The following is a 24499-nucleotide window of genomic DNA, read 5'->3' as shown; positions in this document are numbered from 1 at the left end:
CCATGTGATATGCTGGAGCTTCAGAACATTCTCAGCCCATGGGAATGCCAAATAATGTTTCTAAAATTGAAACATTTATTTAGCCATCCCTATAATTAAGGAAGAGGAAGAAAGACAAGTGTAATAGGTTTTTATAAGTTGTCAGGAAAACCACTCCCTTCTTGCCAAGATTGATTTATGAAAACATTTCTATGACTTAGAAATAAGCAGAAGGAAATAATGATTTTTTTTCCATATTGCTTTTTTCATAGACCACAGGCACTGTGTTGGCTAGATTTCAGTAGGGTAATCATGACTTTCTTTACTGAAGAGTTCTTGTTTTATTTGCATAAAGTTACTCGGTTTATTTTCTGAGCTATTTTATAATAGTGTTACTTGCTATTGGAAGGGATATTTTAGTGCAACACTGTGTGTGTAAATAAATTCTGATTTCAAAGTAGTCTGACAGCTGAGAACAGTGAAAAGGAAGGAAATCAACTAGTAATAAAAGCACAATTGCAAGGTACAAAAAAAGGTGAGAAAGCAAATAGGAAACTGCCTTCCAACGATGAGAGTGTGTAAAACAAAATCAGAATTACTAATGTTCTAAAGATTGAAAATGAGAACAAAGGGATCTCCAAAGCAGAGTGGTTTTTTATTGTTCGAAAAGTACTTAAAGTGAGTCACTGACTAGAAAATAAAACTACTCATACAAAAAGTTTGTTTAATTAGAACTGTGATACGTTCTGGGTTTCGGGTCTCTTGCTGTGCTGGAATCTCTGAGAATTAATAACGCTTTAAAGGAAATTAAACGAACACCTGGAATTACTCCTAAATTTAATTATTTTATGTTTGGCTGTACCTGATTGTGGTGGCTTTGTGGTGAAAGAAAAGCCAAAAAAATACTTGTGAACACCTTCTGGATGTTGTCATTAAGGAAGTGTATGTGATAGAAAAAAATAAATACTATGTATTCAGGCATTCCAGCCGTAATAACACATGAATGTGCAGACTTTTCATGTATGAGGTTATCTGTGGTACGGTATTGAATAAGGCAGTGCTCATCTACCTGCTGAATTACGTGTCTTGTACAGCAGAGCCATTTACCGTCTCCTGCGTCAGGGAATTCTGGAGCTTGATCTATACTTTCTATGAAGAAAAATCTCAGTTTTGAACCCTGTTGGGTTCCTGTCTCCTTGAATGCCCATGAGGGTCTTGGAAGAAGCAATGAACAACTGTTTCATGCTTACTTTTCTTCTTCTTGTCATTCATGATTTCTTAGACTTTTATCGCGTCCTTTCTCACCCATATCTAATGCTACTTGTCTGTTTATTCCTGGTACAGAAGCTCTTCTCTAGTTTTGATCATGCAGTGCCCTTAAAGCTTTTTCTCGCTCTACCGTATCCTTTCTGAAAGGAACAAACCAGAAGTGTGTATAGTTTTCAAACTGTCAGTGCACAGTGTGCTTCTGTAGTGGTACGATGATAATTTTCTGGGTTTTCTCTATTCCGTTTCTAGAAAACCTGAACGTTCAGTTTGCTTCCCTGAGTATGGCAGAATGCTGAATGAAATGGTTTCCCTTGGGTTTCAGAGGACTGTATAAGTTAATGATAGTATCCTCTCTCTCTGCAGCTGCTGATGGAATGGTGTGTAACGAGTTATGCTCAAGCGATGGCTGTTGGGGGCCAGGGCCAGACCAGTGTCTCTCCTGCAAGCGCTTCATCAGGGGAAGGACCTGCATAGACTCTTGTAACCTGTATGATGGGTAAGGTAGTTCCCTTGCACTTTTCCCTAAGGTTGCTGACTACATTGTTCAGGACTTTCATGAGTAAATTATTTTCTTTTATATTAATCAATATCTGGTTCCATTGCCAATATTAGTGATTTTGAGTGAAATATATTGTGGGATAAGTTTTAGGTATTTCCAAATCTGAACTTCTGTAGAAAAGCTTTATCTAGGATTTGCTGACTAAAATTTCCATGCAACATGAAAAGTTTGTTGCACCTTTTGCATTCCTGATGATGTGAACTATTTGATTTAGGTGAACACTAAAAAACTCACCACTTAACCCTACTTGAATATTGACACCGCTATTCAGAAACACATACAATTATGTTCTTTCACATTAGATTTAGGCATGCAATCAAGAATAAGGACCCCAAAGTAAGAAAACTCTCTCTCTTTTTTCTTCATAATGCCCTACATGTGTGTACACACAAATAATAAAACCAATGTGAGATCTTCTCCCGCTTCCTTCTCCCACTCATGCATGTGTCTCATCTTTTCTGGAGCATGGGTGGGGGAAACCCTACCCACAGCACAGCCAAGGTGTCTGAGTCTGGCTTACGACGGAAAGATAGAGCTGAGCTGAGCTGCTTGTATTGGCTGCAGCAGCAGAAATTCATCATTAGGCTGTGGAGTGAAGCAGGTGGAATTTCCCTTCCTGTGTAACGGTATATAGCAAGGTCCCTGGCACCTCTTTTAAAGTGAAGATAAAAAAACTAAATTATTTTCATTACCTTTTTCATGTCAAACTGCTAATTGAAAATAAGATCACTGTATGGTTTCTTTTTCTTTCTTTTCCTGCCTTGGATGCCAACTCGTGTAACTGTTATAGAAAGAATATTGAATGAACTCCCATATACATGTGAAAATACTATAAACTCCTTTATCTGGACAATGCATGTAAAAATATCTTATCAGAGTACAGTTGTATATGCTTAAAAGCCCTTCTCCTCCCTGCCAAAGAAAGAAAAAAAAAGTAAAAAGAAGAGTTGCAGGCCACAGTTGTGTTCTCATACGCACTGCAGTATGTTGGACCACATTTGGTGGCTGGGGTCCCCATGAAGCCTATCACAGTAAGATCATGAGGAGGCTGTCATGACCAGCCCTCAAATTGGGATGTTCTGATCTGTATTGATTAGTGAATGGTATTTACACTTTCCATAGGCTCAGTTCCTTCCTAAATATGTGAAGTGATTTGTGACCTGGGCTTGGGGAGCAGTTTCTCGTTTGTTTGAGAGCTCTGCACATTCATCTCTCAGGGCAGCAACAGTACGTCAGGGTAGGGTCAGATGTTTTTCGCTTCTGTATTAGTCCTCAAGAGGACAGCTCTCACTCCAAAGCCAGAGAAGGGTGAGCTTACTCGCTGCGGTCAAGTGAGGTTTTCTCCAGCTATATTGTTGTGACAGATCCTAATGGCTTAGAGGAGCAGAGGGAGAACATGGATAAACTAGGCTCAGAGGCTTTCACCTTTACTTGAATATTATTAATGCCAGCTAACATGAGTGGGCAGCACATCTTTAACTGGTTAGTGCAAATATTTTAACTGGTTAGTTCAACAAGGTGGGATCCATCTGCAAAGCTTAGGTGCCCAGCCTGAGATACATAGATTACATGGATTCTCTCTGTGGCTAGTGGGAGAGAAGCCACCTGTTCAGGTGTTAACTCATCTCAGCCTAGAAGGTGGGATGAATTGTGTTGAGAAGGTGCTGGAGGTTTGTTGTGAGTGGCAACTGAAAGCTGGAATGAGACACCTGGTGTTTGATGGAAGAAATCCCACCAACTATCACTACTGTTTTCCCCCCTTATAAGTGGTTAATAAAAAAAATTAGTCGCTAGGGTGACAGTTTCTTGTGCATGCATGAAATAAATGAGCAAAAGGATTTGTTTTGACATTTTTTTAGATTCAGACCTCAGTCTAGAATTGTTGTTGAAGAAGTTATGAAGAAGCCTTTTGAAGAATGGGCTTTAAAACAGCAGTGTGTGCAGAGGCTGAACTAAAACCAGAACAGCACTGTGATCAACACTCTTCCTAATCCTTCCTATCGGATGGTGGTGTCTCACATGTAACAAGTGGCTCTCTGAGTCTGAGCCATGAGGCACAATTCCATAGATAAAACTTGAGAAATAAGTTGCTTTGTCCTGTTAATGAGGTCCTTATTTCTAAGGAAAGGAGAAAAAAAGCACTCTAGTTTTAAACTGGCAAACAAAATGTCTGTGTGTCTATGAAAGAGGTTGCTGATGGGGCCTGGTTTTCAGCTGGTGTAAAGCAGCATAATGTCATTAACTGAAATGATCTCAGCTGGTGCAGTGGGCTGACCTTAGTGAAGCTGAAATGATTCCCACCAGGTGAGGGAAGAGCCAGCCATTTTGTCTCAGTTTCAGTCTCACTCTTGCTTTCTCCTAACCTGCTTGCAAAATATTTTCCTAGGGAATTTCGAGAATTTGCAAATGGTTCTGTCTGTGTGGAGTGTGATCCCCAGTGCGAAAAGATGGAAGAAAACATGATCACGTGCTATGGGCCGGTAAGAACAAAATTTGGTGTGTTATGGGCTGCGGGGCGAAGTGTGCTAAAGCATAGACATTTTCTGCTTACAGACTTTAAAGTGGCTAGTGAAAATTGATGTTAACAAAAGCAGAAAATACGCATATTCTGCATTTAGGTAAAGAATTCTGTTCATGTTAAGTTGGTGCTGGGAATAAATGTCCTTGCACCAGCCTCCTTAAGAAGGTTGCTTAAAAAGTAGTGTCCTCTTATTTCCTGAGTTGTCTTAATGCCTTAGCGGTACAGATGCATGAGATTTTTAAATGACAGATAGCACGTAGTTATGATTTGAGTGCACTCTTTTATCGCTATTTTCATTCTTTATACTCAGTTCTGTCCTGTTCTACTACAGCGTTAGTTACTTTTCCACAAAAAAGTGTGGGAATTTGTCTCAATCTCTCAGCTCGAACAATATGTTGAGTTTTTTTTTTTTTAACTTAGCCTTTTAGGTTGTTTTGATGGAGAATTTTTTTCATGCATCCTAAATGAATGGTAACTGTGTCTGTCACCTTTATAATGGCCAGTGAGTCTTTCAAAGATTATTGCTCTGTTGTGAGATAGAAGCTGTCTCTTTCTTTTGTCTTTTGTATATTGCCAAGATTAAAAGTCACAAGTATCCTGGGCAATGAGGAGTTGTATTTTGGGCTCTTTATCATTGAGAAAATTTAACCCATAACTTATTTCCTTATTTTTGTTACTTACCTACTGAATGGAAAAAAGACATCGTCATTTTTGTTGCAATACTCTGTTTTCTGCAACACAACCATAAAGCAAGGAGCTAGTGTTTCAAGTATTCAACCCATGAGGGAAATGCGGATTTGTAGCAGGCTCCTGGACATAAAATCCTAGACCGGTAGTCAACCTGAACACCGTATTTGGTTATACACTGGCTCATCATCACAGCTTTAAAATTTTACTTCTACAATGTCCAGGAGCCTTGGTTTGTAGTTCGTAATAGTCTAGTCTACATATGTATTAGGAAGAAGGAGACCTCGTAGTTCTTCAGTATTGTTGTGACCAGATACCAGAGGGAGAATACAGTGTGGAAAATAACTGTGGAGTGCAGAGGTGGAGGATCCCGCTGAAAGGCTATTGCAGTTGCCTTGTAAATGTGGTTCGGTATTGAACAATGTTGTGGGAAATTTCTCAGAGTTACAGTGGGCGTCAAGTCCATTGTATTAAGCACACCAATAATATTGAGAAACCTCTTTAGAAGCTGGAATTTAGTCTTACTCTACAGAATAAATTTATGGCCAAAAGCCCCAGGATTTACACATCTTACTGCTCCTTAACAGAGACTGGAACCATACAATAACTCACTGTTCATTGGGAAAGAAATGCTACTAGAGCTATCGCTGAGATCTAGGAGCTGCAATTCTAGTGCAGCAGGAATAGATGGAGTAACTTGAATGCACTGCATTTCTTTCTCCCACGCTTCCCAGGGACCTGACCACTGCACAAAGTGTTTCCATTTTAAGGATGGTCCAAATTGTGTGGAAAAATGTCCTGATGGCTTACAGGGGGCCAACAGCTTCATTTTCAAGTACGCTGATGAGGATCGTGAGTGCCATCCATGTCATCCAAACTGCACGCAAGGGTAAGTGCAAGTTCTGTGAAGTGAGCCATCCTATTTACTGTTTATAGCACAGGATGGTTTACATACAGTTTGGCTTGGCAGAGCACTTGTCCCACTCCTGAAAACAGAGCACGTGCGATAGTAACGTAACCTTTGATTTTCAGGTCTCTTGGGACATTCAGGTTCCAGTCATGAATGTCCAGCAGCTTATAAGAAATAAAGCTTACGCCCCTTTTGAAAACCATACAGAACAACTTTTCACAGCAACACTCTTAGCTTTCCTTCTAGCTAGCACTCATTGGTAGCAAATGATGCCATTGATACTTACTTCAGTGTAGGCCTGTAAAATGACTTTATTTTTAGTATTTATGTGTTCACAGAATATTCATCTCTGCTCCTTGGTATTGGTGAACTAATCTGTCAACACTACCGTGAGACAAAAGCGTTACTGCGCTCTTTTTCATACGGGGGCTGATGCAAAGGGTTTCTCTGAAACCACACTCTGTACAGGAGTCTGAGTCTGAGCATCAATTTCTCAAGTCCTGTCTAAGTGCCCAAGATCACTTGTTACATTTGGAAATATACAGCCCATGTATCTGAGCCAGAATTAAAAAACTGTGCAACAAAATAACAGTCGTCAGGTATACAACTGTTGTTTTGCATGGGCTACATAAGTCATAAATGTCTTTTCGATGAGACGGTTAGTGGTGTCCAGCATACAAAGAAAGGGAGAGGCAGCCGGGGGAAAAGAGAGAAGACTTCAGCCAGTGAAATAATCTTTGACAAGAGGCTCTTATTGTTTAGCAGCTAAAATTAAACCAGTAAATTATTCAATGTAATCTTGATGTCAACAGCTGTTGCTATTCAAAATGAGACCTTTTGCTGGTTTTGCAAATCTAATTACAATAGAGCCATTAGGGAAATGAAAGTGAGATCGCAAAGACACAGCCAGGATCTGTTACAGATTTGTCTTCCCCTCAGACCCTTTAAATCAGTTACACAATAAGAAAAATGCTGCTACTGTGGAAGAAGAGTTTAAGGAAGAAACAATGTGAAAAGATGAGGTCACTTCACAAGCTCTGGTCCTGGTTTTAATATATGGTGGAAGTGCCAATTCTCATTGAGTCTGACAAGCCCAGCTATGGATGATTTACTGTCCACCCTGCATAGAAAGCGCCTTGAATCTCTGCTGGCCTCTCAGAAGACCACGATACAACATTTCTTCCGGTTCCCTCCCCTTTCTGGGGGGGTCTGATCTAACTATTACTCATCTTTGTGGCACAACTGTGTTTCTCCTAAACCAGGAAGGGAGCAGGATGTTTTCCATGACTTTACATTTCTTCATATGCATCAATATTTTGCAAGTGGTTGTTTGGTTTTATTTCCCTGGATAGAACGGGATCAAGAAGGGAGGCTTCTATGCCTTGTGATGAAAATCTGACATGCTAGTTCATAAAGACATAGGAACAGGCATTAGGCAGTTGTAACTGAACGTGCCGGTGTTAATTGGCAAGGCTTGGTGACACAGGGTTCCTTTATGCTGAGTTATGTTGTCATTTAATCCTTGAGCTTTCAGGTTTCCCTTCTTTTCTTTTTCTGCAGCTGATCAGGTGAAAGAACATCTTGTTTAGCATCATGTGCCAATCCCCAGAGAAATGACGAAGTACCACTAGTAAAAGGGCCAAAGGCTTCACTGGGTTACACGTGCCAAGGTGTGGTTAGTCCCTGGATGAGGAGCTATCCCTTTCCCATGAGTCAAATACTATTCCTGACAGAAATCCTCATCCTCTTATTAAAGGGCTAATGTGTCTATTCTTAGGTATTTCGTTACCCCTCATAAAAACAACACCCCACCATCCCCCAAATCTTGGTGTAAGCATGGGTATTCTTTTCTACTGTTTCTAAAGACTTTCTGGCATGTAATTATGTTAATGAAACTGTTAATGATGGCCCCAGATGTTTGGGGTTTATGGGTTTCCATCTTCTTGCCAACATTGTTGGGGCAGAATATGCTTACAAGGAGAAGGGAAATCAGTTACTCTCTTTCCTTTTCTCCTTCAATATCGAATTCTCTAGTTTCATACGCTTCCTCTAGAAATTAATATTAACCCCTTCTATGACGGGTTTACAGCATTGATGGATAAGGGAAGAGCAACTGACATCATCTACCTGGACTTGTGCAAAGCATTTGACACTTCCCCACACAACATCCTTGTCTCTAAATTGGAGAGATGTGGATTTGATGGATGGACCACTCGGTGGATAAGGAGTTGGCGGATGGCTCAAGGAGTTACTGTCAATGACTCGATGTCCAAGTGGCAAGCAGTGACGAGTGGTGTTCCCCAGGCGTCAGTATTGGGACTGATACTGTATAACGTCTTTTTCAGCAACACGGACAGTGGGATTGAGTGCACCCTCAGCAAGTTTGCTGACAACACCAGGCTTTGTGATACAGTTGATATGCTGGAGGGAAGGAACGCTATCCAGAGGGACCTGGACAGGCTTGCGAGGTGGACCTATGCGAACCTTACGAAGTTCAACAAGGCCAAGTGCAAGGTCCTGCACATGGGTTGGGGCAGTCCCAAGCACAAATACAGGCTGGGTGGAGAATGGATTGGGAGCAGCCCTAAGGAGAAGGATTTAGTGGATGAGAAGCTCAACATGAGCCGGCAATGCACACTCACAGCCCAGAAAGCCAACTGCATCCTGGGCTGCATCAAAAGATTCTGGGCCGCATCAAAAGAAGCGTGGCCAGCAGGTCAAGGGAGGGTATTCTTTCCCTCTGCTCCACTCTTGTGAAACCCCACCTGGAGGACTGCGTCCAGCTCTGGGGCCCCCAATTTAAGAAGGACATGGACCTGTTGGAGCAAGTCCAGAGGAGGGCCACCAAGACGATGAGAGGGCTGGAGCACCTCTGCTATGAAGACAGGCTGAGAGAGTTGGGGTTGTTCAGCCTGGAGAAGAGAAGGCTCCGGGGAGACCTTACAGCAGCCTTCCAGTGTCTGAAAGGGGGCCTACAGGAAAGGTGGGGAGTGACTCTTTATCAGGGAATGTAGTAATAGGATGAGGGGTAACGGTTTTAAACTGAAAGAGGAGAGATTTAGATTCAATATAAGGAAGAAATTCTTTGCTGTGAGGGTGGTGAGCCCCTGGCCCAGGTTGCCCAGAGAAGCTGTGGCTGCCCCATCCCTGGAGGGGTTCAAGGCCAGGTTGGACGTGGCTTGGAGCAACCTGGTCTGGTGGGAGGTGTCCCTGCACAGGGCAGGGGGGTAGGAACTAGGTGATCTTTAAGGTTCCTTCCAACCCAAACCATTCTATGATTCTATGAAGTTGCCCTCAGTTGGGATTCTACGGCGAAATAGGTTTTGGAAGGATCACGTCTTGATATTTGGCTCGCAACTGAATGGTACAGACAAACCGTAATTCTACTTCATCTAGAATGTCTATTCTCCTCTCTGTCAGATCAATTGCTGGAATAAAACTGATGCTCTTGCAGCATAGCTTGGATTATTGTCAAAAAATGTTGAGTGGCTGCAGAGCAGTACTCCCAGTGTGGTATTATCTCATTCCTGCAGTTCTGCCCTCTTTGAATCCTGCTGCTTGCTAAAATGGGTTGTTGGTTCTCATAGGTTTTTTTCTATTCATCCCCACCTGTTGTCACCAACGAAGATATCTGTCCCACCTCTGTGTTCCCCGTGAGCATTTTGCCACAGTTTCATCATGCGCTTACAGATGATTGCTTTACACCCTAGAGCACGACCTTTGATAACACCATTCTTCTCCTTTATTCAAGTATAATGGCTGCTTCTCTTAATAGGTTTGTAATTATCCAACCCTGATAATGATCTTATATTGACTAAGAGAACTATCAAGGAGTGACTTCCTTGGATGCAACATCCCCATGATAAACATCAGCTACTTGAAGCCAGTTTGGAGGAGATGAGAGGCACATGAGACAGCTATCCCATTTAATTCAAGAGAGTCAGAAAGCATTTGGCACCTCTTCTTGCAGAGCTAGCCCAAATGGAACTCTTTCACAGAAATGAAATACTAATTATATCATAGTATTTAACAGTCTGCTTCATCGCTGGGCAAGACGCAAATGGGAGATCTCACTGGACACCTTCCCTCATCATAGAAAGGCATTTTCTTGCACAACTTTTTGAAGGAAGTGTATTACTCTTCACCAAAACTTTGTTTTCCTTCGAAGCCAAAACCTGAGAAGTCATGGGAGCCTTATCAACACATGTGTGGTCCAGAAGGGATTTCAAAGCAGAAGTACTGTCTTGCCTCTAAAGCTTTGGTGTATTTTTAGGAAGGCATTATGAATTCCAGATGAAACAATAGTGCAAATTCAATGGCAACAAACTCTGAATAAAAAACTGTTACTATTTTGTTGATGCAAAATTTCCTCCCGCCCCTGTTCGTGTTTCTTACTATCACCATCAATATGTGCTTCCTGTTAGCTAAGTAACCCCCTGGTTTTGAGTTGTCTGGCTTTATCCACAGCAATAGTTGGATGACCAGGTCATTGCCACAACTAAGGTTTTCTCCTGTCCAGACTTAATCTATTTATGCCATTGTATAATCAGTTTTGTTTGTTTCCAGTGACAAAGATTTTTGAGAATTCATCTGACTAGAAATGACTTCACTACTCCACGCTTGTGGACAGCTAAGACCCCCCTTTCAATCTTAAGGAAAACTGATGAAAGACAGTATTTGTGACAGAGGGGAAAAAAGGATTGTTTCAGGAAAAAACAGTTGTTACTCCAATTTTCAAAACTGTTTTAACTCATCATTTTCTTTCTGTAGAGCTAGGATGAGCTCCACATGTAATGTTCTGTATAAACTGTATTGGACTATTGTAAGGTACTGAATTTGTCATTAATAAATTGGCACGTATCAGTTAACCAGTTCATTTTACAGAGCAAACTCGGAAATGGAAATAGCCAGACTCCACACAGAAGAAGGAACCCTGGGGGTGATTGCAGTACCAGTGTGATGTACGATTGTGTCATGCTTGTACACAATATGTGTCAAAAAGCCTGAAACCAAGGAAGTTACTTCCAGGGGAAAAATAACTAATGACTTGGTGGTGCAAATCAACTTGTTAATAGATATCGCCATTACCGGCACAGGATTGTACTTTACTGCGGGTAATCAGGCCGGCCAGGCAGGGAGTAGGGAACTGTCAACACGAGAGCCCAAACCATTCTGTGATTCTGGGAGTAAGAGTAATAGAAATTGCACCTGGGCAGAGTCTTCTGTTTGGGGTTGGGAAATCCACTGAAGAAGATTACAGGTTTAAATAAAAACCAATGATATTTCAGCTTGGAGTGGGTGAGGTCCAAACAGCGCTCTCCTCTTGGATTCAAGTCCTGCTCTCCAAAAGTCTGAGAGAATAAATGTACCGATGTGAAATGAAGCCAAGGCAATAGGCTCTTTAGGTTAGTCTGCCAGTTATCTGAACTAGTAATGGGCTCTCAGACCTCTAATTTGAAGAGGGCCTTCTTTTTATTTATAGCAAGAGTCTGAGCTTAGCTTCTCTTGACGTGCCAGGACATGGAAGATCTGAACAACTTATTTTCAGCCTCCTTCATTACTGCAAAGAAAACCATTACTGGTTTCCTGCAAATTGCTGGGAATACCATGAAAGGAAGAAATGTTGTGTATGGTTGAGACTGGTTAGATAGAATTCAGGCAGTCCTGAATTCTGAAGTCCTGGAGCCCAGGACAGCTGAAACTTCAGAAAACACCCATCAAGAGTTCTTTCTGTAAAGTTTTTGAACTGCGTGTAAATCCACCTTTTCCACTTTATCCATTATCTGGCCACCTGGGTATTTAATGAATCCTTTTTATGTCTGCATATTTGCTGAAGGAAACCATTATCAAGGAAATCCTTACAATTTGTGTTTGCACATCACAGTTTTTATGTAAAAATAAAAATTGAAGTAAACAAACAAGAGGTAAGGTTCGCTGTCATTCTGCTCTCTGTTACGGGCAGGTGAGGGGAAATGGAATTCACTGAATTTATTTTCTAATGGCAGAGTGATAGCTAATTTAAATGCAGCAAAAGCTGATGAGTGGCAAGTGATGGTGAAGCGGAGAGGATCTCATGGGGGCTTATTTGGACTCTTTCAGATTTTTGACATGCATATCCCTCTATCAAAGCCAAACTGAAAGCAGTAGACTTTAAAAAGAGTTGGGGATCCTGCCTTATTTTTAAAACTCGTCAACAGAAGTGAGTTTCAGTCTACTGATGTGTCAGATCCCCTGCTCCTCTAGTAGACATCCAGCTAAAGACCCTGTTCATAAAATGGTTCTGAAATCTTGTTAAAAAGTTGAAATAAGTGGTTTGGTTTCCTTAAAATTCTGAGAGCTAGATACTTCCCCATGGCTACAGAGGGACTAGCCAGGCATTCGGCACTAATGGGCGTCAGGCTGTCTTAACCCCTAAAAGCTTCACTTTACGTGTCTCTGAGGACCCCGACTGCTGTGTACATGTGTAACTGACTTACTATTTGACTGCCCTGGACCTAGGGCACCGCTTCACCTACTGCTCTTTATGAGGGCAAGGAAAATCCATGCATATCCGTGTTTTGCAGCTCTTTCCCTGTGGTTGCGCTTTAGTGCCGCTGCATAAAGCGATTCCCTGCATTCACCATTTGGTGAGCACCTGCTGATTTTGCAGGTGGAGGACCTTTGGCAGCATCTAAGGAAAGCAGAATAAAATGCCTGAATCGGCAGACACCATTTTGCTCTGGGTTTTGTTGTTGGAAGCTCATCCTTGAGCTTCCCTGCTAGAAACATAGTCAGCTTCCAAAATATTTCTGCAGTTGCCCTAGCGAGGAACTTAGAACAGAATGAACAATTGCGTCAGTTACAGAAAGAAAAAAAGTTTTGTATTGCGCTCCTAGAGGTCTCATCTTGCGAATGAGCAGCTTTTGTGCAGTAATGACTGGTTTGATGATTCAGAAAACATCCAGAAAAAGCAACTCTATTGTCAGGACTCCCACGTATGCAGGTGAAACCTGCCTTAAGTGTTGTTTGAGCCAAGATATGTCCAACCTTAGAGTGCTGTTTATGTTGCTATTATTGTTCCTGTTGCAGGCTTGTTTTTGTCACAAGCTATAATTTTGTGGTGACTTAGGTCTCTCTTGAGAATTATAATTAAGAATGTGGCACAAAGAGGGGATTCCTACTTCTTGGATGTGTAAATAACAGATTTCTCTCTTTCTCTCCCTGTTTTCAATTTGGATTTGCTGCAGGTGCATAGGGCCGCGTATTGAGGACTGCATCGGCCTGATGGATAGGTACTTGCTGAGTGATCGTTCCCTGTGTGTCTTCCATCCTCCACGTGTGGACAAGGGCGCATGCGTGTGCATGTCCTTGTGAATGGCAAATGACGTCTTTTGTTCTGTAATTGCCTGCAGGTGTAGAGGTCCCGCTAGTCATGACTGCATTTACTATCCATGGACACGACAGTCCACTTTACCACAACATGCTAGGTAACATCCACCACTATTCCATTTTTCTGCACAAGGTTCTTCCCTGGTTTCCGTAGGAATGTTGTACTATCCAGTTTGTTCAGAAATGCAAGTTACGGGGAGAATATAATTTGTCCTTAAGTAATATATGCCTCTGAACATCCAAATCTACTTTTCCATTTGAAAGCCAACTAAATATCTTACTCATTTTGGCTGATTAGAAAGTACCTCTTTTTAAATTACTATTTTTAGATTAAATCAATAAGGATTCAATTCTGAAATTTTCTCCAGAAATATGTGTTTCTTGATGAAATTTTACTAGATGTTAACGTGGTGAAAACTCTGGTTACATTGGAATTATTTTTTTTCCATTTGTTTTTTTTGTTTATTTGTTTAAGACAGACCATAAAAGCAAATGAAGCTTTTTCTTTCATACTGCTTTCTTGGAAAAAAGTAAATGTTTCAGCAAAACTGAATTTCTTCCTTAATTCACATAACACTATTATTTGATTTTTTTTTCATTTTCTGTTAAAAAAAAATAATAATTGTAAACTTGCAGCAATTTTTTCAGTAATGGCAATTGAAACAAATTAATGTAGGAAGACTCCCAAAATGTTCCAGTTATACTCTGCATTCTTTTACATCAAAGCCCTTCATTGCCATTGAGTTTGTTTATTTTTAAATTCAAACTGGTTAGTATGACTTCCAGGCTTTGGGATTGCCGTCCTCAGCTAAGATTGGATGAAAAATGTATCATTTCAGTCAACTTCACCTCATTAAGAATTTTACTTTGGTTTTTTTTATTGTCTTTAAAGAAAGTTCTTAAGGTTGCCTTTCCTTCCTAGTTGTGTACCTAATGTGAATATTCCTATTTATAGCTCTTGAGGGAGAACACCTTTAAATTTGAAAAACAGTACTCTATGAATGCTATCAAATGGTATATGTGTTTAATTAAATCAGTATCAGTTCTGACAATTTATGGACCAATGAATAAGCAACAGAAAACAGATTTTCAATATTTCAATATTTTGTTTTAATCTTTCTGATGTGGGGTATCCAGTTTGAGATATTTCTGAGGGGGACTCATTTTCAGATGTACTCATCCAAAATGAGTTGCCCAAAACAAGCAATCAGTTTTAAAGGTCTCTATTTGATCAACTTTACTCAAAGCACAAATACAGAAAACTTGTTATTATTTGCATAAGTTTAAGGGGCTTACCAAACTACAGAGAATTAATGCCATGCTGAAGTTCTTTGCTTAAGTAACCAATTTAAAAAGAACATGATTTCATCAACTGACTTTTTAATCAGCTTCTTGAGGGAACATTGAGAGCTTCATACTAGGAAGACAACTTGTGGGCTGTAGTGTAGCTCTCTTGGAGCGTTACCGGCTGCTCGCTCTAGCTTCCTCTGATCGCCCAAAAGCCAGTCAGACCTTGGTCACTGTTGAATTCAAGTAGTGTAACTCCAAAACTTAGCTTTGCATTGAAAATGTTCACGTAGTAGTAAAGTCTCTGTAGGTACTGCCAAATATCCACTGAATTTGATAGAAAGCATCTTGTTCATCACAGTGGATGTTAGGTTGGGCCCTATATTTAAAAGTGGAGTTAAAGGAGCGGAACCTCGAACATGATGACACGAGACTAAAGAAGTGTTGTCTATCGGGGTGCCAGGCTTAAGCCATGTGTTAGCAGGCAATGCTTATTTTGCTTTTTATGTTGTGTAAATCGTAGGTTTTGTCTCCTTGAATCTACTGTGAAGGTAGTAAAGCAAATTATCAAGGGGGGCGGAAATGAAAGCAATTGTTTTACTCTGCTCAAGTGAATAATTTCCTGCTCCATTCAGTCTGAGGGGGAAGACCTTCAAATGTTTCCTTTAGATTTGGTGATTTTTTTTCTTGTCTCAATTTTGCTGAATTTATTTTAGGAAAATTACTGCACTGTGTTTAAATGTCAGCATATATGTGTATTCTTTACCTTTCAAGCCGAAGAAGGAATTTCATACTTTTATATTTATTAGATTAGTAAAGTTGTGCCCTTTTTTTTGTTAAAATGGTTCATTTTGGGCTAAAAATAGGCAAAACTGCACTGGCAAAGTGATATTTTCTTATTACGGTTGGGGTGTAAATCAGCAATGGATGTGTTTCACTTTAGATAGAGCCTTCTTCGTGTCCCTTTAACAATTGCATGGCCTCCCTAGACTTATAGGCCTTACAATAATTAATAATCAGTTTTACCCTTATCCGTTTATTTGAATTTCTTCCATTGATGTGAATTAGCAGTGAGCTGAAGGGCACAGTTCTCAGCTGTTCAGGCAGCTGAACATGAGAGCAGGGCTCTGACCACAAACAAGGAGATATTTCTCATCCACCTATTTCCATTTTCATACCAGTGTTGCTTTTCTTTCCAGTTTTGCAGCTCGCAAATTGGTTTTGCCGTGATCCATTGACTTGACGGCTTTTGTAAGAGTCTGGTAGAATAGCAAAGGAATTCTTACTGTCGTCTTTAATAAAGATGAATCAGATGTGCATCAGTGGCTTGTTTTCCGGATGACCGCTGAAAGCAGAAAAACTGAAGTTATGTTTGGTCCCTTACATTTTGTGGAAAAAGAATTGTTACTTTTGGCATTGTGTGTCTTTCTGCATGGATGTCTGGGTTTTTTAAAACCTTTAGCTTCAGTAGAGTTCTGTCCAAAAGGATGCAAGAAACGCTTTTCCTGTTTCCAGCTCAGTGCCACGTATAAAGGCTGTTGTAGCCCTCTTCCTCTAGACTACTTGAGAGATTTTCTCAAATGACTGTTAGGTTACTTGCTGGATCTCATGTGTCTTTTTTTCCCTGCAAGAGCCCACATTTATTTTTGACATGTTCAATTTATCCTCACAAAGGCTTTCATTGTATTCTTAACTGCCAGGAAAAGTTCAAACTCTAAAGGAGTTAGAAGTCCCAGGAGAATTGAGTGCCTCTTCTGCTTGTGGTTAGTTGCAAATTCTGGTTATTGTTGTTATAGCTCTTGATTTACTGTGGTTGAAATCGTACAGCAGGGAAAGACTTTCCTCACATCGGTGACACACGTTCTGTCTGTATTTATACAGTGTTTAATTCACAGTGTCCCGATCCCAATGTTGTCTGATTGTAATTCCTGTGAGCCACGGTGTCAGTTTGCTGAGCAGATTTCCTGGCTGGCCTCTTTGGGCTGCTCAGATGGCAGAGAGGCCAGCACAGAATTCCCCGTGCAAGGTGGAGTCCTCAGCTGGTGTGTTACTAACATCACCGCTTCTTTGTCTTCCTCTCTGTCTCCTTCCTTCCTTCCCTGCGTGCGCAGAATCTCAGCCCGGCAAAGAGAGAGGAGACAAGAGCCTTCTGTCCCGGCTTTTCTCAGCCATTCCTGGCTCCTCCTCTTGTTCTCTGCCTTTTGGAGGTGGGCGAGTAGGTACTAGATTATTACTGTAAGGCTTCAGTTTGGGTTCCTCCTTCTATATCAACCTTTCCTAGAAGTTACCAAAGCAAAGATGGAAAGCAGACGGAGGCTGGAGTGTCCCAGGGTGCCCAAAGGAGGTAGCCGTCCTCCTTCCCCACCCCTTGCTAGGATGACACTCCTCCTTTCGCTACCTTCTGGCAACTGTAGTCAGTGGTTCCTTTGGGTGGAACAGCATACTTTCTAGGAGCTCTGGAACAAAGAGTGAAAGGAGCGTGCCTGCTTCAAAGAGTTGGATAACGATTGCCTAAAAGGAAGATTGAAAAACTGTAAAAATAATACTCTTCTGTCCATAAAGAAAATTACTCTAGGCAGGAACAAAAGCCTGGTTCTCCTAGGTTGCCCTGCTCCCAAGTCCACCAGAAGGGTTTGGCTAACTCGCTTATTGAAGCTAGGCTGTGGACAAAGTTTTTACTTAAAGTATGAATTTTAAATGTGTTCATCCTTCCTATGATCCATTCAGCTTAATACTAAGAGATCATCAAAGGAGTGAAGTTTCTGGTTTGCAGTGCGTGAGAGATTGCAAAGCTGAAGATGTGATCAGAAGCATGTGGTGGATATGATAGGAAAGAACTAGCGCCTTGATGTTATTGGTCTGAGTAAGCTGTTGTCTCTCTCTATTTGTGCCCTAAGAAAATTTCATTCACATTTCCCTTTTAACTAAAAGAAACTAATTAGCCAAGACCACTGTTGTCAAGTGGTTACATAAAATGATGTGTAGATGTTAACTCAAATGACAAGCCTAATGCTAGCTTTAGATCAGCAAAGGATGTCCTCTCTACAAATCATCACTTCCTAAAAAAACCCACCTGTTTTTATGTAGTGCGTGTGTGTACAAGAGCTAATTAACAGTAAAGCCTATGTAATGCGGGCAAATCCTTTCATAGCTGTTTTGTACCCCTGCACAGTATGACTTCAATAGAATTTCGCAGCAGCTCTGAGGAGGTGATGGGGAAGGGAAACCACCTCTAATAAACTGTTTATGTTCATTGCTTTTATGGCACTCTGTTCCCTTGCTTGGAGGAAAGCTTTCCATATGCTCTGTATTTTTATAGAATAATTATAGGCATTCTGGAGGGGAAGACAAAGAGAAACTCTGTATAAAATAAGAGGAAAAGTAGGATATGTGAGTACAAACTAAGCTACATTACCTGATTTGTAAAAGATGCTACTTTTTAGAGACTTTTAATTTGGAGCTTTCTGATACTGTATCAAAACAGAGGAGTTGAAGAAACAGAGTTATATTTATTTTTTAAGAATCAAGACTAGAAGAAGAGGCGGTTTTTGATCCTGCTTCTGTGGGTTGGATTGAGCTTCCGCTTGATCTGTTTAGGGAGAGACTGATCAAGAAATCCCTGTTCTGTTGAGAACTTGCTGCTACTGAACTGGTTCTCAAACAGACCTTTGCTGTGGGCACTTTTGTTATCACGACATTTCACTGCTTGGAGCTTTAGGAGGAATACATTTTGAGTACCCCTGTGACATGAATGAAAGTCACTGCAGTGATTTCTTGAGTTCCCCCACTTTTTATGGCTCCCACTTAGTAGAACTGGTCTAGGGGCCTAGGTGGCTTTTCCTTCTTTTCTGCTGCACAGATCTGACCACAGATAAAAAAGCTTTTGTATTTAATCTTTTGTTCTAGAACATGTTCAGAAAGATTTGTCTGGGACCTGCGAGGGTTTCTGCTTCATCTGCTTTACTCAGCAGGGTTGGCTGGTGTGGTTCCGTAGCATGGTAGGATTTGGTAGCATCTGCTGCTATAGGGAGAAATAAACTGTTAAGGTTGGTAGAGTGAAAGAACTAGAAGCAACTGTCACACAAGTCTTTTTAAAATCTGTTCTGTGGTTCCAGTAGTTTGAGGATCCTGTTGAGATTGCAGCGGATAAAATAAGGCCAGAAATCTGATGTTTTGAGTGGTTTGTTCCACAGAGAGTGGAATATGAGTGAAATACTCTGGCAGTATATTAAGATTATTGATACTCATAGAGCAGGTTTTTCAGCAGCTGTGCTCGTTTGATGGGTGTGGGTAATATTCATGATTGCACAGTGGTGCACACCAAACAGAGAAATGCCACGGTGAGGACACAGAAGTCCCCTTAGCGTGTCTCCTTGTGGGTGTCGGTGTGGCAGTCCTTATTCAGTATGTCCCAGCCCTCAGGCCTTCTGCAGCTGCTGGGCTCTGAAGGCCCATGAGTGTAGCACCCAGTCTTAGAAAGCAAGCGAGCAGGTTTCTTGCAGAAATGTGCAGGGACTTGTATTTGGTCTGCTTAGCACACAAGGTAACATCGTGAATTTTGTAGTACATCTCTTATTCCCGAACTTCATGCCAAGTGTTCATTAAGTCCTGCCCCTTTGTGGCTTGAGTACGAGGTCCAGCTTGGTGAGCTGTGTGTTCAGCCCCACCTTAACAGCAAGCTGCTTAGTTTTATGAATAATGTCATGGAAAACATACAGAATGCACTAAACACAATGTTTAGCAAGTACTGGAGTTTTGTCAGGTCATAACCAAATTTCTTTGAATGCAGAGAGTTCTCAATAAAAGCTTTTTTTTTTTCCTTTGCTTTGCTACCACAAGTTGCAAAATAAATTTTCAAATACATTTAAAGTAAGAAAATTCTTTCTTCAGAAAACTGACTAAATTATTTTTACTGAAACTGTGAGCAAAAAAAATAAGAAGTGATTAGGCCAGACATGACGGGTCACTGCTGAAAGACAAGAAGCATTAGGAACTTCCCAGTTGAAAATTGTTTGTTAGAATGGAAAACAACACACAGCCCTGTTGCAGAGGTCACTGCCTGTATTTCTCATCAGGCTGCATAAGCCTTGTGTTGGGTGTCTGGACTGGTTTGGCTACACAAATAATATACGCAGAAATAAAATTGTGCCATGAAGAAGTGACCTTATTATACAGCAACAGTATATATCTCGCCACTCTCCAATGGGTTTCTTTTATGGCTTGAAATGAGGATTTAATTTAGATTTAATGTTGTTATAAATTAATTATCTATTATTAAAAATACATTTGTAGAGCTTTAGAAATATGTGAGATGTAGAGTTGTTTAAACCTCAGTGAATGGTTTCTTAATAATTCATTAATATTTAACATATAATAAATCAGAACTAAAGCATGCAGTCTTACTTCCAATCTACCTGCGTAATGCAGGATTTGTCGCTCTTTTGTATTTAGACAATTTACATGACAAATGCGTTTGAGTTTAGAGGCCAGCCAAGACTTCATTCTCTGCATTCTGGCTTACTCACCGTGACCTGTCAGGTGAGAAAGGAGCTGCAATTCTGGCATAAAACGGGAAGCTCTTCGTTGGAGTTCTTTACAACGGTCCACTGATAGTGGTGTGCTTGTGTTGTAAGCATCTATACAGACAAGTCTGCTTAATTAGATCTCTTCTGATCAAAGTTACTGTCTCAAGCAGTGCAATCTACTGTAGCCGGGGACTGCGTTTGCGGCAGATTTATTCCTTTATGGTATCTATGAAGTAATCTTCCAAGAATTTCCCCCCATGCATACTGTTCCGTTGCCTATTTAAAAACAGTTAAACATTTGCTGGAATGATCAAGCATAGAACACTTGATGCAGATGAGAATTTGTGTTTGAAATCTGCAATTGACATTTCCTTTTTTGTTTTACATACAAAGGTATATGTTCTACTTCTCAGTTTCTTTGCAATGGTTTTTCCAGCATTAGATAAAAAATAGCAGATAACTCGTTAATGATGCTAATGGTGTTCACAGTTGATCTTTTTCATTTCTTTTTGCAGAAATGGAAATACCAACTTTGAATTTGATAAGACATTTCGCAGTTTTACTAGTGTGTAGCATGTAAACACAATGGTAAGCTAATAAAACAAGCTACAGTTTTGAAGGAATTAACAAGCTTCTGCCTTTTGGTGCATCGTGTGGAAAGTTGTATGGCAGCAGTTACCAAAGGTGGGAGCATTACCACAAATACCAGCAACCGTGCAAGAATCGAGCATTAGCAAATCGAGCCATCAGACCAAATTACTTTATCCTGCTTTTTTTTTTTCCCTGTCGTGCTGTGAAGTGAAGTTACAGGGTGGGAAAATGTCATATAAATTATCTGTACCCTTGGGCTTTTTGGATGAAGAGTTTCAAATAACTACATTCAAGTTGTAGTGAGAAAAGGGGGCCTAATACTAAACTCATTTCCCATGCAGTGCTCCCTCTCTGGTACTTCAGCATATTTTGCATCTCTTTTCTGTAAAGTAGAGGTATTTTGCTTCTTTTCTACCTCGTTATAATGGCAGTGGATAGAGTTGAACAAGGATGTAGACCCTGTACCTTCAGAGAGACTGACTGTTATCTCAGGACTGTATGTTAAAGAGGCTTTAGAGAAGAGCCACCAGGAATAATTAAAGCTTTGTACATTGTGCCTTGTAGTGAAGAAGTTTGGGAACTCAAACAGCTAAAGCTTATTTTGGCTGAAGGTTAAAGTGTAGAGCCTGATTATCATCTAGAAGGACATAGGTAAGGAACAAAAGTTTGCTGAAAGATGGTGCTAGTCTAGCAGACTGCAAAGGGGGGATAGGGTGTGTGTCTGGCTGTGAGATAATTATATGGATGAAATCTGAGGAGAGACACATTCAAAGCAGCAAAATGCCAGTGCATTTCTAATGAGGATTATTAATCCCTGGAATGATTTCTCTTGGTAATGTTTTATTCTCCATCACTAAAGCTGTAAAATCAAGACCGGAACTTTTTCTCACAAGCGCGATGGATGGGTGCCAAGCCTGTAGGCTGTGCTGCACAGATTCTCAGGCCAGAGGATTCCACTGGTTCCTCCTGTCGTTTACAGTGTGTGACAGAACACTTTCATGTCTGTGACGACAGTTTCCAGCTACGATCAGCTCTTGGCTTATGCTCTGTGATGAGGACCGAGTTCCTCCTTTGAATTTTGGTTCCTAGTACTGAGTTGGACACAGACAAGCAAATCTACCTGCCGAATACTGGGCTTTGGTTCCTGTCAGCTTTGGTGAGGCACGGAGTGAGTGTTCCAGGTGACTTTACCCAAGGTTTCTGATATCCTTGTTCATTAGCAGTTAGGTCAGTTAAAATTCTGAGGTTTCAGACTCTCCTTCAGATCTTACCTGTTCGACTGAACTCTCTTGCATCATGCCTGCATTTGCTTGAATGAGACATTTATTTTGAATAAATATAGTTGCATTTTTGTGTGTTAGTGGTTCAGCATTATTATTTGATGTCGTACAAACGAAGGCAAATTGTTTCCCATGACTGAGTTTCTCCACTAATGACACAAATTTGAAGGTCTAATTTGTCCATCTCTATCAGGTTTTCTAAGCCTTAGATAACTAGTGAGGTACTTAAGTATCTTTTCTTATTCTGCAGTGCAGAGTCCTTTTATCTTTTTTCTTTTTTGTCCTCTCCCTCTTCTTATTTTCCCTCCCTTCCTTTCCTGAAAGATGCTTTGGTGGAGCTGTATCTTTGGTACTGTGAAGTTTTAGAAAGCGTGTTATCTAGGTGGTAGTTTTATTTGTATGTAACCTTTGAAAGTGAAGGGTTTTTAGGGATGACAGTACTTTTGTCAAAAAACTTCAGACTTTTTTTTAGTCTGATGTAAATTTCTAATGACACCATCTTCACACACTGGTGAACAAGCTCTTTTGCAGATATTGGCTGTTTAATCAATAGAAGATAGTGCAGATAATCATTTCTGTTGTTATCTGAGATAGAGCAAATGATCAAACAGGCAAGGAAAAATTGCGGGACGATGTGAAAAACGGGTACTGGCTAGTGCTGACTGAGCTTTTCGTTGGCAGAGAGTTGGGAGGAGCTTTGTAATTGCCTGTTCTGGTACATCTCTCGACAGAGCTGGTAAACCCTCATCCTGAAGAGCTGTGGCATTTATGCAGAAATTTGAGAACAAATTCAACCTTGCCATCAGGACAAAGGCCAAACTTTGGTTAAACGTGGTCCAGTCATGATGTAATCCCTGATTTGTAAATTATATGAAGTTTTTCTTGTGGTACCTGCAAGGAAAATCTTCTGAAATGCAATCAACCTTTTAAGTAAGAAGTGTGCACTATTTCCTCAAATAATTTGTCTTAGACTCCCAAAACCCTGCCTGTGACATAGTCTATCCATTAGAAACACAGGCCATCAAAGCAATACACTTGTTACTCGCCTCTTAAAATGCTCGCTTGGGTTTACATTACACGTTCTTATTTTACTTGCTGTTCCATTTTAACGCATAGTCGTCTACTTGTAGTAAACCTAATGATGTTTACAGATGTGACTGAAATGAGGTAGCATGGATACTTCTTAGAAGGCACAGAAGCCTTAAAGCAGCACAACGTGAGTGAAAATAAGAGGTGACAGTGGAAAAGTAGAAGCAAACAAAAGGACAGAAGATGTGCTTTTAATTATTTGTTACCATTTGTTTTGCTTCGGGTAATGCTGTTAAGGTTTGGCCAAGTTAGAACCCATAGGCTTGATGTCAGTGTGGCTAACTATAGTCTTACAGATCATGCTGAAGAGGAGAAAAGACGTTTCGATGCCTACTTTTGGCATCTTTTTTATTTTTTTAATCTTACTTTTTTAATCTGCAAATTAATCTGAGATCTGGGAGCATGGACCATGATACAGGGATCCTGTAGGTTGGTTGTATAGAAGCACAAAATCGGCAGTGACCTGGTAGACTGGAGTTCTACCAGGACTAATTCTAGTTGGGCAATTCACCAGCGTGGCAGTGGCCAAACTGGTCTCTTCTAAGTTCCCAGTAGGCTCGAATCAGCCATTGGGAAATTTTCAGTTCATTTCAGTGGGCTCTGTATCAGTGGGGATTGCTTTGTTTGATTGAAAAAACTTCCTTGAAGAAAATGTGTAAATTTCAGGAATAAATTGCCTCCTTCCCTGCCCCTCATGGTCTGATGTAGGGGGAGGAGGGAAAGTAAAAATTATTGCTGCATTAAAAACGGACCACTAGTTGTTAATATGCGTAGTCTCAGTCACAGTAAGGATAATAGACAAAGAACAGATTGAAGAGATAATATTCTAGCTTTAAAATAGTCCCATCTCCTGTAGATATGTTTTTCCCTCCCTGCTGGCAGCGATACCCTCTGCATGTCAATGACTGGGATGCAGGGTAAGCTCAGCGCTGTCTGACTGCTGCAGCTTTGCTGAACTCGCTCTGCTTTCATTTCCTGGATCAACCAGTGCATCAGGCTCCAAACTCCGAACTTTGGGATGTTTGAGTCATCTTTTAATCAATGGATTTTTACAATAAGGGGGCTCTTTCCCTTTCCAGGAAAATTCCAGTGAGAAAAAGGCAGTTAATAAGAAAGCAAACCCAAACCTATAGCCGTAGCAGTATGTTTGTGTGTATTCTCTCTAGCTGGTTTCATCTACCTTTTTGTGCTCTTCTCACTTAAATACTTGAAATACATATGTTTTTGAAGTGCGACGAGGGGCAATCCATCTGTCCCTTACGATAGAGGTGGGGAAAAAAGATATCTGAGCCTTCTCTCTCTCTTTTTTTCTTGAGCCAGAGAGGCTGGTACTTAGGTTTGGGGATTTGGTGGTGGGGGAGAGGAAGGGCTTTGTGGCTGAAAGAGGAAAAAGAGATTTTTTTTTTTTAAAGCTGGATCACCATTTCCCTGTTT

The 24499-nt window shown here is 40.7% G+C and overlaps 1 protein-coding gene across 5 annotated transcripts in view; it reads left to right on the top strand.

Moving 5' to 3' along the window:
* ERBB4 (erb-b2 receptor tyrosine kinase 4) overlaps positions 1–24499 on the top strand; it is a 630546-nt gene that overhangs the window by 469039 nt on the left and 137008 nt on the right. For 3 of the 5 annotated variants that reach the window (XR_010071879.1, XM_063340408.1, XM_063340406.1), the window contains exons 13-16: positions 1612–1744; positions 4194–4287; positions 5750–5904; positions 13317–13391. Coding sequence is in view for 4 of the 5 variants with exons in the window: in XM_063340408.1 (XP_063196478.1) it covers positions 1612–1744; positions 4194–4287; positions 5750–5904; positions 13317–13391 (457 nt within the window). In the remaining variant the exon portion in view is untranslated. Of the gene's footprint in view, positions 1–1611; positions 1745–4193; positions 4288–5749; positions 5905–13151; positions 13197–13316; positions 13392–24499 lie in introns of all 5 variants that reach the window. The other 2 variants (XM_063340409.1, XM_063340407.1) reach the window with 1 other exon arrangement.

The sequence above is a fragment of the Chroicocephalus ridibundus genome, chromosome 7 (genome assembly GCF_963924245.1).
Source record: "Chroicocephalus ridibundus chromosome 7, bChrRid1.1, whole genome shotgun sequence".
NCBI lineage: Eukaryota > Metazoa > Chordata > Aves > Charadriiformes > Laridae > Chroicocephalus > Chroicocephalus ridibundus.
This window is presented reverse-complemented; position numbering and strand designations above follow the sequence as displayed.